The sequence below is a fragment of the Biomphalaria glabrata genome, chromosome 15, assembly GCF_947242115.1.
Source record: "Biomphalaria glabrata chromosome 15, xgBioGlab47.1, whole genome shotgun sequence".
Taxonomy (NCBI): Eukaryota; Metazoa; Mollusca; class Gastropoda; family Planorbidae; genus Biomphalaria; species Biomphalaria glabrata.
Window position 1 is genome coordinate 3,558,322 of NC_074725.1, and position 13,247 is coordinate 3,571,568.

Genomic DNA, 13,247 nt, shown 5'->3' on the forward strand with positions numbered 1-13,247 from the left:
AGAAATTTCTATAAATCAAATAAGAACATAAAACTAGAATGTTATTTAACCTTGGTTAGGCCAATAATAGAATATGCATCCTCAAGAAAACATTAAGAAACTGGAACAGACACAAAATAGAGCAGTGAGATTCATAACAAACGAATATTCACACTTAACTAGAGTAACACCTTTAGTAAAATCACTAAATTTAGAAAGCCTTCAGGACAGAAGGCTCAAAAGTAAAGTAGCAATCATACATAAAACACTGAACCATAATCTTCAAATACAAAAACAAAATTTAATAAAATACTCTGAAAGACACAAAGATAAAGGCACATTCCTCGTCCTATATGCTAGGACAAATTTGTACAAATACTCCTTCTTCCTTAGTGCTATTAGAGCATGGAATGGGTTGCCTGAGCTAGCAAGGAAAACCAGTGACTTGGCAGAATTTAAGTCATTGGTTAATATGCATGACTGAATGCATGACGCGTAGGACGTAATCATCTTCTTTTTTGAAGTAACGTCTGTATTATATAAGATAAGATAAGATATGGTCGTCAGAACCTTTCCTTTTAGTCGCTCACTTGGTAAATGTACCAAATGAAGAGGGGACAATGGTGCAACGAAACAAACCACTACAAGTGCCGTGTGGCTCTGTGGTACATCATTGGCTTGCAAGAGGCAAAGCTGCCGAGTTCGATTCCCTAAGAGAGTATATTTTTTGGAGTCGCGGATGGTGAGTAGTAGAGCGCTTAGCTTCCAAACCAGGAGTTCCTGGATCGAATCCTGGTGAGGTCTTATGTTTTTTATTTAACGATCTTTAGGGCGCCTCTGAGTCTAGCCAGCGTTAATGGGTACCTAATGGGGAAAAGTAAAGGCGGTTGGTCGTCATGCTGGTCACGTGACACCCTTGTTAAAAGCGGGCCACAGACATTCTTGCTCCATAGATCGCAAGGTCTGAAAGGGAACTTTTACTTTTAAAACAAAACGACAGTACGAAATATTGCCATGGTCCTTGACAAAAAGATTTCATGATAAATTAGCAGTCATTGGAATTAGAACAGGATAGAGAATAGTAACCTAATAGTAACCTAATAGTAACCTAATAGTAGCCTAAACGTGTAATTTTATTAATGTTTTGAACGGAGGGTGTTAGGGTTAGTAATTAAAGTAAGTAATTAGTTTGTTTTGTTACTAAATAACACTTTCTGTTTTACATTTTTTTACAGTCATGACTTTTTTTATTTCAGGATATGACATGGTTAAATTGTTTACAATCTAGATCTAGATCTAGACAATATCAATCACGACTATCTAGATATAGACAATATCAATCACGACTATCTAGATATAGACAAAATCAACGGACTATCTGTAGACAATATTAATCACGACTATCTAGATATAGACAATATCAATCACGACTATCTAGATATAGACAATATCAATCACGACTATCTATAGACAATATCAATCACGACTATCTATAGACAATATCAATCACGACTATCTATAGACAATATCAATCACGACTATTTAGATTCTCGCTAAGTGTGGACTGGGCTCTTACCTCTAATCTTGTATTAGAACACAGATTTAGAGATTTTAAAATACGGACCTTTTTTTTTTTAGATCTAGACGTCTATTCTGTGTATGCAACATTTGTAAAGTCATCCTGTGTACGACTTGATACTAAGTAAAAGTAAGTTAACTAAGGTTTATCATATCTCCTACGGACTACAGATTTTCCTTGTTATTAAAACATTAAAACTAATCTAGACTAGAATAATAATGGCTATGTTTTCTATTCCTACTAGATACTTGGGAACTAAAAATTCTTAGGAAAATCTATGGTGCTATACAAGATGAAACTGCCTGGTCGTGCGGTTTGCGCGCTGGACTGTCGTTTGAATTTATCGATAGTCCAGGGTTCAAACCCTGCCCGCTCCCATCCCCCGTCGTCCTGCGGGAGGTTTGGACTAGGAAGTAAACTATCTTCAACTCTGAAGGAACATCTGAAACATGTAAAACATTTTACAAAACATTTTACAAAACAGGGTGGAGGACACGCACTAACCATGAGATATATCAATTGTATGAAGACCCACCGATAGTGACAGAAATAATAAAAAACAGACTACGTTGGGCAGGTCACCTCGAAAGAATGTCAGATAACAGAAGATCGAAAATTGTATACAGGCAAATACCAAAAGGCAGGCGACCCAAAGGCAGACCCCGAGTGCGATGGTTTGACGATGTGGAGGCCGATCTACAACAGCTTGGGGTTTGGACGTGGAGACGAAAGGCTCAGGAGAGATGTGAATGGGTGGGGGGATGTGTTGATGGAGGCTAGAGCCCTCCATGGGCTGTAGCGCCACTGGGATGGATGGATGGATGTCTTCGATTCTGAAGATTAAAGATGAGCGCGAGTGTTTCACATGACTACGCAACGCAAACCCAGTTGCCACCTGCATATTTTTCCCGCATCTCGTGCAGACAAAGCCGTTGTCCACCGGCAGTTTATTTAAGTTTTCTTTTTGTCTTCTAGGCCTGTCTACAACAAGGGCTTGTCATTTGGATTTCAGGGAGAACGGCCTAACGGCGCCACATTTTCTGGCTTAGTTTTCTTAAAGACAATGACCAAAAAAAAGGTTAAGCTTTATTAAGTCCATGGCTGTGAAGCGAATATTCAAGCTTTTATGTTAAAGCAGGTCTAATGGGGTGCTTAGGCCTCTTTTTGCACAGACTTGCCCATGAAGTTTTACAAAAGTGACTTTTGCTGTAAAATTATCAAGATCTGATTCGTGAATTTGAGATATTCACTTTTAAATTAGTCCCTTTTTTGGGATGTTTTTTTTAGCGGCCCCCGTAAGGGGAAAGGTCGCTATTAGGTTTGTGCAAAATGTCCGTCTGTCCGTATGTCACACTGAGATCTCAAAAACTAGAACAGAAATGAAAAATATTATTTCACATTGCGATGCGGCTTGAAAGGTTTTGGTGCAACGGCTACTTTTGGTTTTCTAAATGCAAACCGTTAGTTCATGGTATTAATTATGCAAGAAATGTTTACAACAAATGTAAATATTAGTTAAAGGTGTTTTTTTTCTGGTCAACTAGCTGCTAAAATTAAAAGAAAACATTTATGTTTGTTTATAAAGGCTAAGAATGCACTGTGTATGTAAATATCACTCACATTTTTTGAAATGGACTTTTTACGCAGCCACTTTCATGCAGTAGCGTAACGCCGCGACATGATATAGTGCTAAACTAATTCCTCAAAAATGTTTAAATAATCAGATTTTATTTATTTTTTCTTTAGTGTCCCCATCAGGATAAAAGTCGCTTATTTTTGTGCGTTTTGTCTGTTGGACCGTGTGTCCGTCACGTTTATATAAAAAAAAAAACACTAAACGCTATTGAAAATCTGATTTAACCTTTAATGTTCCTTCCAAAACATTGCAATAGTTATATATAATAGATTGTTCCAGATGTTTTTAAGAAAAACAAACCAATGCTAACGAAGGTTTGTTTGCTATTCCACCTTATATTACATGTAATTTCTATGCTATGAACTATGAAGAACTATGAAGTTGTTCCAGATATTGTTTTATAAAAAATGCTAAAAGAACTCACTCGGTGCACCAATGTCTAAAACAAATATACTATTTTTAAATTTAATGTTGCATTCAGTCTATTGATAGATTATCCAGAATTTTTTTTTTTGGGGGGGGGGGCATAAATCTAATCTAAATTAGATCTAAATTATTCCAAATTTATATTATAGATCAAGATCTAGTAGACAGGGATCCGACAGGGATATGACTCCGACGGGGGCCGCCTCTCAGTTTGGTTGTGTGATAACACAAACTCTCTTTGTAATCATGTTTTTTTTTAGATCATCGCGATGGACATTTTAGAACATCGACTGACAATGTAAGTCTTAAGTTTTTTGGCACATCGGCACACTTTAGGCCATGTCGTGCCCGACTGACAATGTGAAACATCGACTGACAATGTAAAACATCGACATTGGCTATCGTAATGTATTATTTAATATTATTATTATAAGTTTAGATCAACATTAAATTAATGCACTGTTTTTTAATTACTCAATGAAGCAAAGTATTTATCCATGGACATAAAAGTGATAATGTCCACACATTCTTGAATTGTCAAGATTTTTTATGTATACTATTTTATATTAGAATTTTTTTGTCTTTTCCAGAAAAACAAAAAGTCATGTCCATAAATCGAGAATTGGCCTACGGAATTGTCCAAGGTTTGAGGGACTTCTGGAAATGCGATGATTTACAAGATTTTACAGTCACGCTTGGTACAACAACGTTTGGGTGTCATAGGTTTCTTCTGGCAGCTTGTTCTGGGTATTTTAAAGCGTTGTTTCGATCCGGGATGAAAGAAACGGAGATACGGAATGTAGATATTGATGACATCTCAAGTGAAACTTTCGAATTGATCCTGGAAACTCTCTACACTGGTCATGGTGTATTGACAAATGACAATGTCATTGACATCTGGAGGGCCGCTGACAAGTTGCAAATAGTTTTTCTGATCACTGAATGTGAACATTATGTAATTAGATCTATGTCGTCAGAAAACTATATTGAATATTATCAAATTGGCAACCTCTTAAGCTCCCAGCCAGTAACCAAAGCAGCTTCGCTTTATGTTCTAAACAATTTCAATTCCTTTGTGAAGACTAGCGCCTTCTTGAAGTTATCAATGAATGATTTGTTAAAATTAGTTCAAAGTCAGAATTTGAAAGTAAATTCAGAACATGACGTGATTATGGCCATTTTAAAATGGACAGAGTTCAGACCTACTGGACCGCAGGACAATCTGTCGAACATTCGTGAATTGAGATGCAAGCGTTTAAAAGCGTTAAATATTAATGACAAGGGAGGTAATACTGGTGACATTGAAATATTTGCTGGTTCCGCTCAAAGTGACACAGATCCTAGGAATATCTCTTCAAATAACAGAGAACAGCATCTGGGACTCTTGCTGTCAAATGCCAGAACATGCCTATTAAGTCGTGAAAGTTTAGAAATGCTGCTCTGTAACCCACTGGTCAGCGACAACAAAACGGCCAGCGATGTCGTGAACAAAGCTCTCCTGTACAAACTTCAAATCGGGAAAAGAAATGGCCAATGGCCAACAGCGGCGGTACGTAGAAATTGCAGCGAGTATGAAAACGTTGCCTGGACAACGAAACAGCAAGAAGGTGGGCTGTTTTCATTACAGACACTCTCTTTTACAAGAAACAAATGGCTCAGATTTGACGTTCGAAATTTCTACGAAAGAGACTTTGTTGCATTTAGTGCAATCGACAATAACGTTTATTACTTCTATATGACGCAAGTAGAAGGCCAAGAAATTAATGGGCATGTTATCGCTTATGGGTTAGTTGAAAAGGAATTGAAACCAATAAAAATGTCACTGACATTAAAGTATGCGAAATTCTTTGCAACAGTAGTAGATGAACTCATTTACATACTTCCAAACAATGGGACAGTAATGTGCAGTCTTAATCCATCCTCGGAAGTTCTTGTAACTTTGCCTCGTGTACCAGCAGACCCAACAATGCAAGACGACCACCCAATCTGTCACGTAACGACTTTTGAACAAATGATTCTTGTCTTTTCAAGCGTATCTGAGAAAGGGGCAGACGAGACTGTCACCCAGTGCTATGATACGACCAAAAAAATCTGGACAAGGCTCAACAATCTCGAAGGTTCAGCTAATGGAATGACCAGTTTTAAAGATGATCATTTTACTTACTTTTTGAAGTCCAGTGGTGATCTGTGGAAGATGGTCAAGCCACAGTCAGATGTTTTAGAATTTGAATATGTAGCCAAGTTGTGGAGTTGCAACTGGTTGCTTAGCGGAGCAATCACATTTTTGGATAAACTTTATATCTGTGGGGTCAAGTCAGAAACACTTTCCATCGATTCTCAGCGACTTCCTTGCCTGCCAGGTGTATTCAGCAAAATTGTTTTCATAGAACGCGAGTCGGAAGAGAAACAGATCTTCATGCCAGTTACAATAAAGAAAACATATATGGTCTAAGTGAGAGACTTATTAGTAAGGTCAAATCATATCTGCACAAATTTATTGAAAAATTATTTCATAACATACTTCATTTGATATTGCATTTATACTACGTAACTGGAAATAGATTCAAACATAAAATTATTTTAAAAAAAATAGATCTAGTTGCTTATCTTGAAAGTCATTGGAATGTTTAAGTTCATTAATCTTATTAAATTTCCTACAGTGTTTTGCTTTTTATATCTTATTTATGTATTTATTTTTCAAGCTAGTCTTTTTCATCTAGGGAGGCTGAGACGTGAAGTCGTAATTTTCGTAATTTTAATAATTTATAAGACGGGAAAGTTATATATATAACAGTTACTGGCATTTTTATCTGAAGTCATTCTTTCCCGTGGACCAAGAAAATGATCTAATCATATATCCTACAGTATGTAAGATTGATGCAGTAGGGGAGATCGAATCCCACTACACTGCTTCGTTCTCCCCACCGCGTCAATCCTTTCACTGCATCAATCCCACACACTGCATCAATTTCAACACACTGCATCAATCCACCACACTGCTTCGATCCCCCACTGCATCTATACCACACACTTCATCCATCCTCCACACTGCATCAATACTACACACTGCATCAATCCACCACACTGCTTCAATTCCCCAACTTCATCAATCCCACACACTTCATCCATTCTCCACACTGCATTAATCCCACACACTGCGTCAATCCCACACAGAAAGAAAACCTATTACTAAAGATCGTATAGGACAGTGATGCCCAACCTAATTCAGTCTGCGGGCCATTTTTATTTCAAACACTAGTGTCGCGGGCCACATGATGGAAATAGAATACAAAAACTTAATGAAATTGACCTGAACCTATATTATTTCAAACCCGATGAGCTAGTACTTACATTGAAGTATTGGGAGATTTGAATTTTCACTGTACACTTTAAACAATGGCGTAAGTTCTGTTTAATGTGTATATTTTGTGGTTCTTGTTTAAAAAAAAAAAAACAGCCTCAGACTTTCTTTATAAAAACAAACATGTTGGCTAGCAATGGTATCATGTGCTACAAAAAAAACACTAAATATCCGTTCACTTTTCCTAGTGGATTTTATAGTCCTGTTTCATGAACACACAAATGTTAAATGCCTTGGTAGTAATTCATTAGGAAAAAAAAAGTGGGCCCTAACGTAGGTAAAGATACATTTTGAACATTTTTAAGGGGGGGGGAGGGAGGGGGGATATTCTATATTTAGTGCCGACGTTTCGACGGGCCGGATGGAAGCACTTCGCGGGCCGGATCTGGCCCGCGGGCCGTATTTTGGGCATCACTGGTATAGGAGATATACGTTGAGGCCAATACATAAATGGCATGATACATTGTTTAAAGTTAAAAGATCCTTTTAGCGCAATTTTTTTTTTTTTTTTTTGCACCACAAAATCAAATTTTCTTAACTAACAGAGTTTAGTCATGGTGTTTAACTTATCGAAAAAATCTCTAATATTACAAAACCAACAAGCGCATCTTCCTTTGTTGAAATCACTGTCTGCCCTGTGCTATAGTAGTAGTCAGGACATACTAGTAGTAGAAGCATTGTACAGGGCTCAGAAAAATTTGCGAAACACGGATCAAATCTCAAACATAGCAGAACTCAATGACTATCTACTAGCCACTGGCGGATCCAGGGGGGGGGGGCGGTAGGGGCGATCGGATTTTAGTATAGAATTCACACAATTCGTATACGAATTTATTATTTATGTCAATAATATATGCTAATTATTTATATTTCAACCTATTTTTAGATTATTTCGCCCCCCTCCCTAGTATGTTGGCCGATTTGGAGGGGTCGGGAGGGGGCGATGGCATCAATCCGCCCCCCCCCTTTTTAAACTTTCGAGTGGGGGGGGCGGGGTCCAATTAATTTGTAGAAATCACAGCTTGCTAACAGAATCAACTTAATATCTATATGATTAAAACGTGTTATTGGTGTTTTAACCGATATTTAATAATATGTCATTCTCCTGTTGGCCGATTGGGGAGGGGGCGAATACCTCTACTGCCCTTCCCACCTAAAGCCAATTGAATGGGGGGGGGGTCTTACTTTTATGGGAAAATCATAGTTTTTAGTTTTTCATAGTATTCATATCTATTTCAGCCGTAACCTATATAAGTATTACAATATTTTCACTAGTGTTTTTTTTTTTTAATCTTTAAGCGTGACTGTAATGTCAATTAATCATAATGTTCATTTTTTTGTTCTAAAACTGTTTTAATTTTAGCTTATTTGGCCATTCAGCTGAAACAAATCCCTAATTTCACTAATTCGAAGTTAAGGACTGAATCTTTTTGATGAGCTCCCACTTTTCGTTTCATAAAACAAGCCACGTAGTTTAAATTTGGGATAGTATAGCTACTATAGGCTACTTACAATTAACAAGACTAATAACAAGGTGACTAACGCACAATCTATTGCTCTGGATGAGACAGCAGAGTCTGTAACCAACAAGAGAAGTATCATAGATGAAAAACTGCTGTGAAAGCAATGATCAGTAATGAAATGACCAGTAATGAAATGATCAGTAATGAAATGACCAGTAATGAAATGACCAGTAATGAAATGACCAGTAATGAAATGATCAGTAATGAAATGACCAGTAATGAAATGACCAGTAATGAAATGATCAGTAATGAAATGACCAGTAATGAAATGATCAGTAATGAAATGACCAGTAATGAAATGACCAGTAATGAAATGACCAGTAATGAAATGACCAGTAATGAAATGATCAGTAATGAAATGACCAGTAATGAAATGATCAGTAATGAAATGACCAGTAATGAAATGACCAGTAATGAAATGATCAGTAATGAAATGACCAGTAATGAAATGACCAGTAATGAAATGATCAGTAATGAAATGACCAGTAATGAAATGATCAGTAATGAAATGACCAGTAATGAAATGACCAGTAATGAAATGATCAGTAATGAAATGACCAGTAATGAAATGACCAGTAATGAAATGACCAGTAATGAAATGACCAGTAATGAAATGACCAGTAATGAAATGACCAGTAATGAAATGACCAGTAATGCAAGAGTCGCCTAAATACGACTCAATAGAGATTTCTTGTCGAAAAAAAAAATTAATTAATTGATACTTAAAATTTGCTAGATGGTAAAATCATTGGCAAAAAACAAACCCCATTTGGGCAGTTGTTTGAGACAAACATCTATAAAAAAGCTAACAAGATCCTCGAAATTAAGAATCACCCTTTGTGTCAGGATTTTTGTGATTTTACCATCACAAAAGAGATATAAGACACCGATAGCAAAGACAAACAGACACAAACACTCTTTTGTTCCCCTGGCAATCAAATCATTAAATAGGAACAATCTGGTATAAACTTTGTCACATGTAAATTATGAGTGAGTCTGGTGTGAATGTACACTTTGGTTTCTTATAGTTATAATGTTTTTTGTTTTCTGTAATGCACAAAGTGTAAGACAAATTTCCATACGGACAATAAAGATTATTATTATTAATATTATTACTAGATGATATAGCTGAGAACAACTCATAATGTCATCAGAAAAGCACTTTTTTTACATTGTAAAATCCTTTACATCCTCTGTCCAGACACTATTAGCAGCACGGCCATCGTGCAATGAAACTTTCTTATCTAAGAATATACGCCTACATTGCAGTATGTCTCTCGAAATTTTGTTTAATACTTTGCATTTTACTGATTTGCAGTTTTTCAAGTTATATCTTAACAATTGTTAATTGTTGTTTGGTGTAATGCTCAAATTGTAAGACAAATTTCCTTACGGATAATAAAGATTATTATTATTATTATTATTATTATTATTGTTTAGTGCAAAACAATTTATCAAATATTTTTAGAGATATAAGCAAATGCAATGCATTTTTTAGAATATAATGTAACAGCGCTTCTTTATGGAACATTCATATATAAATCTTTTTTCTAAAATAGTAAATTTAAATGCATTTCCTCAATGACAATTAATATTATTATTATTATTACAAGTATTATGAAATAAAAAAAAAAAGAATAATATTAAGACATATTTTTTTTTGGAAGCTCTTCAATGTCATTCAATAAATGATAATATATACTGGAAGAAAGAGTGCAGCTTATTTGCTACTCAGAAAGACCTAAAATCATCTCTAATATTACAAAGTAAATTCATTTTTTTTATATAACACAACCATTTGTAAAAACAAACTACATTTTAACATTACATAGCATTCTTACTACTGGTACCTAAAAGTAATTTAACTATTATTTAATACAATACAACAAACTTGACCACCATTGTATTAACTCACACACACTCTCTCTGTCACTTCCATGCTTTTTTTGTGAGCATAAATTAACATTATCAACTATTCATAATGCTTTAGTCTTTATATTGAAATATTCTCCCAGAATGAAGACTAGGCAATTAAAAAAATTATTTTATAAGACACACATAAAATGTCTTCAATCATGTTTGTTCTTTCCATCATAAAAAGGAGGTGCAGTAGCTAAGTGATAAAGTGCTGAGTTCAAATCCTGGTTAAGAAAGATATTTGGGATGTGATTGAGTCCACCCAGCTATAATGGGTATCTGATATTAGTCGGGGAAAATCAAGAAGTTTGTTATTGTGATAGCCAGATGTTACATCTAAAGCATTTCATGTGTCATTTAAGTCAAGCATGTTAATCAATAACTTAAACTCTGCTAAGTCGTTGATTTTCTGGCTGATTCAGGCAACCCATTCCATTGTCTAATGGCAATATGGAAGAAGTAGCACTTGTACAAATTTAATCTGAACATTTTTAAAAATAAATAACCCATTTTCATAAAGCCACAAAAAAAAATATAACCCAAATATTTACAAATAAAACCAACATTCGTTGGCTCTTCAGGGGAAAAGTGTTAAAGCGTGTCGTCCATCTCAAGGCTGAGCTGATTTCATTCTTGGAGGCTGAAAAAAAAAAAGACTTTGGATTTTCTATTCATGACGAGATCTGGTGGGTTAAGGTGACATTTCTCTCTGATTTATTTAACAAATTAAATTCATTGAATTTAAGTCTTCAAGGACCATCGGAAACCATCATCATTGCATCCTCAATACTGAAAATCATTTGGTGAAAAATTTATTGTCTTTGTGGCAAAGTAAGATCTCGAAAGGACTGCTTTCCTACTTACAATGAATGTGCTTCAACTAAAGAAATCACCCCTGAAATTCTGGACACTTTGACACACCTGCAGTCAGCATTGCAGCATGACTTTTGAACAGTTGGAAGTCATGAAAATGGATGGGTCAGCTCTCCATTTGGAAACAATGAAGTTACAAATCTGACAACTGAAGAAGCAGAGCAGCTCATTGATTGACTTAAAAAAAGATGCAAATCTTAAGTCAAGTTTTGCTGAGAAAGCTTGGATGTGTTTCGGATTTCAATCAACAAGTTATATCCTGCAATCAGTTTAAAAGAAATCAATTTGCATCTTCATGGTTTTGTGAGTTTGGATTTTCAGCACTGACTGAAATCAAATCTAAGAAAAGAGACTTCTTACAATAGACGATTACCCTAATTGTGCCAATATCATTCCAATGCTGGCCCCAATGGTTTAGTAATGTAAATTTTATTGGGTTTCTATTAGGGATGGCCATCATAGGTTTAATTAATTAGGGATGACCATTATTATTCAATTCATCACTGATTTTTGGCTTAGTAGAAATGAAGCCAAATTGGTACAATCAGTGTGTGACCTATATATATGTAGCTATAATGTCAACATATTTAAACAATAATGGACATATTATTATAGTTTTGGAAATGTACTAGACAAGACTTGCATGTTCTGTTCATTCATTCTAAAATTAAACTTACACAAAGTAGGACAAAAAATTTGTTAAATCTTTATTTACAGAATAAACCAACACAAAAGACAAATATAATGACACAAACAAGAAATGAAGAAAGCATTTTCATTCTATCTTTTGCATTCTTTACAGGCTAACTTCAAGGGTGGTGGCAATAATTTCAACATCAGTAAAGCGATCATATTTTGACTTCCACGCAGCAGCTGAAACAAAAAAAAAATTAAAAATTATTTCTCCTGTAACAAAACTACATCAAGCATCAGAAGACCTACATTCATGTATGTGGACATACTATTTTACAGTGATATTTCCAGCCCTTGGGCTAGTATAGGAAATAATGCTAAAAATTAGGTTGCTTCTAAAACCCTGTTAAGCAATTTTTAAAAATGACGATATTTCAAACTTTGGAGCCCAATCTTCTTAAAATACATGTTATGAAGTGGTGTCAGCAAATATGGTTATGGTATTTGACTACACCTAAAAGTGCAATAGCAGACTAAATCTAGCTAGGTTTCGCTTCATTCAATATTATATTTTGTCCAATTTATTTATATTAATTTTATCACAGGCTCTTAATAATACAACTATATTCTGTTGTATCTATAGTTGAATGATAATTTTTAAAAATTTTGGCTGAAAAGTTATTCTATATTTAAAATAACTGATCACAGTGAAACAAACAAAAAAAAAAGCTGAAGATACTGGGCTCACAACCAGTGTTTCAAAATTAGGACAACATTTAGTTATTTACGTTGAATTAATTCCATCTCATTAAAACTTTTTTTACGGGTTGCTGATCAGTAATCTTAAAACTAAATAATTCTTCTTACCTTCTTGAGCAGGCTTCCTCGTGAAAAGAACAGCATCTGTAGTGCATGCATAGATCATTCTCATCTATAGGATATGTTAAGAAAAATTTGACGATCTGTGAAAAAAAAAAATTGTTTAAAGAATTCAAACAAAATAATATTACAATAGAGGCAAAACACAAAATGTTGCTGTAACGATGAGACACTATTTTTTCTTTATCAATATCAACACAAATAAAAAAAACAAAACCAACTATCATACATTTTTTTATAACTAGAGCACTGACATAGCTCTTACAATAGTACAAATAAAAAAATAAAAACAACTAACAACATTATTTCATGTCAGGGTGATTTATATTTACCTCTTACTTGAAAGCAACTTTGCACTCCTTAGAATAGGGCTGAATTGGGTGTAATGCTTGCTTTGGACTTTTCTGTTTACTAAAATAAAGAAAAAAGAAAATTAAAGTC

The 13,247-nt window shown here is 34.9% G+C and overlaps 1 protein-coding gene and 1 long non-coding RNA gene across 4 annotated transcripts in view; one reads left to right on the plus strand and one right to left on the minus strand.

Moving 5' to 3' along the window:
• The first annotated feature begins 1,240 nt into the window (after positions 1-1,240).
• On the plus strand, positions 1,241-6,203 carry LOC106066870 (uncharacterized). Its single transcript, XM_056013282.1, has 2 exons — positions 1,241-1,687; positions 4,211-6,203. Exon 2 carries the CDS (start codon positions 4,225-4,227, stop codon positions 6,070-6,072), a length of 1,848 nt encoding a protein of 615 aa, XP_055869257.1. The 5' UTR covers positions 1,241-1,687; positions 4,211-4,224; the 3' UTR covers positions 6,073-6,203.
• Positions 6,204-11,984: 5,781 nt separating this feature from the next.
• Positions 11,985-13,247, minus strand: part of LOC129923150 (uncharacterized) — a 48,813-nt gene continuing 47,550 nt past the window's right edge. For all 3 annotated transcript variants that reach the window (XR_008775096.1, XR_008775097.1, XR_008775095.1), the window contains 3 exons: positions 13,139-13,217; positions 12,795-12,889; positions 11,985-12,167 (listed from right to left, as the gene is read on the minus strand). This is a non-coding gene — a long non-coding RNA (uncharacterized LOC129923150). The remainder of the gene's footprint in view (positions 12,168-12,794; positions 12,890-13,138; positions 13,218-13,247) is intronic.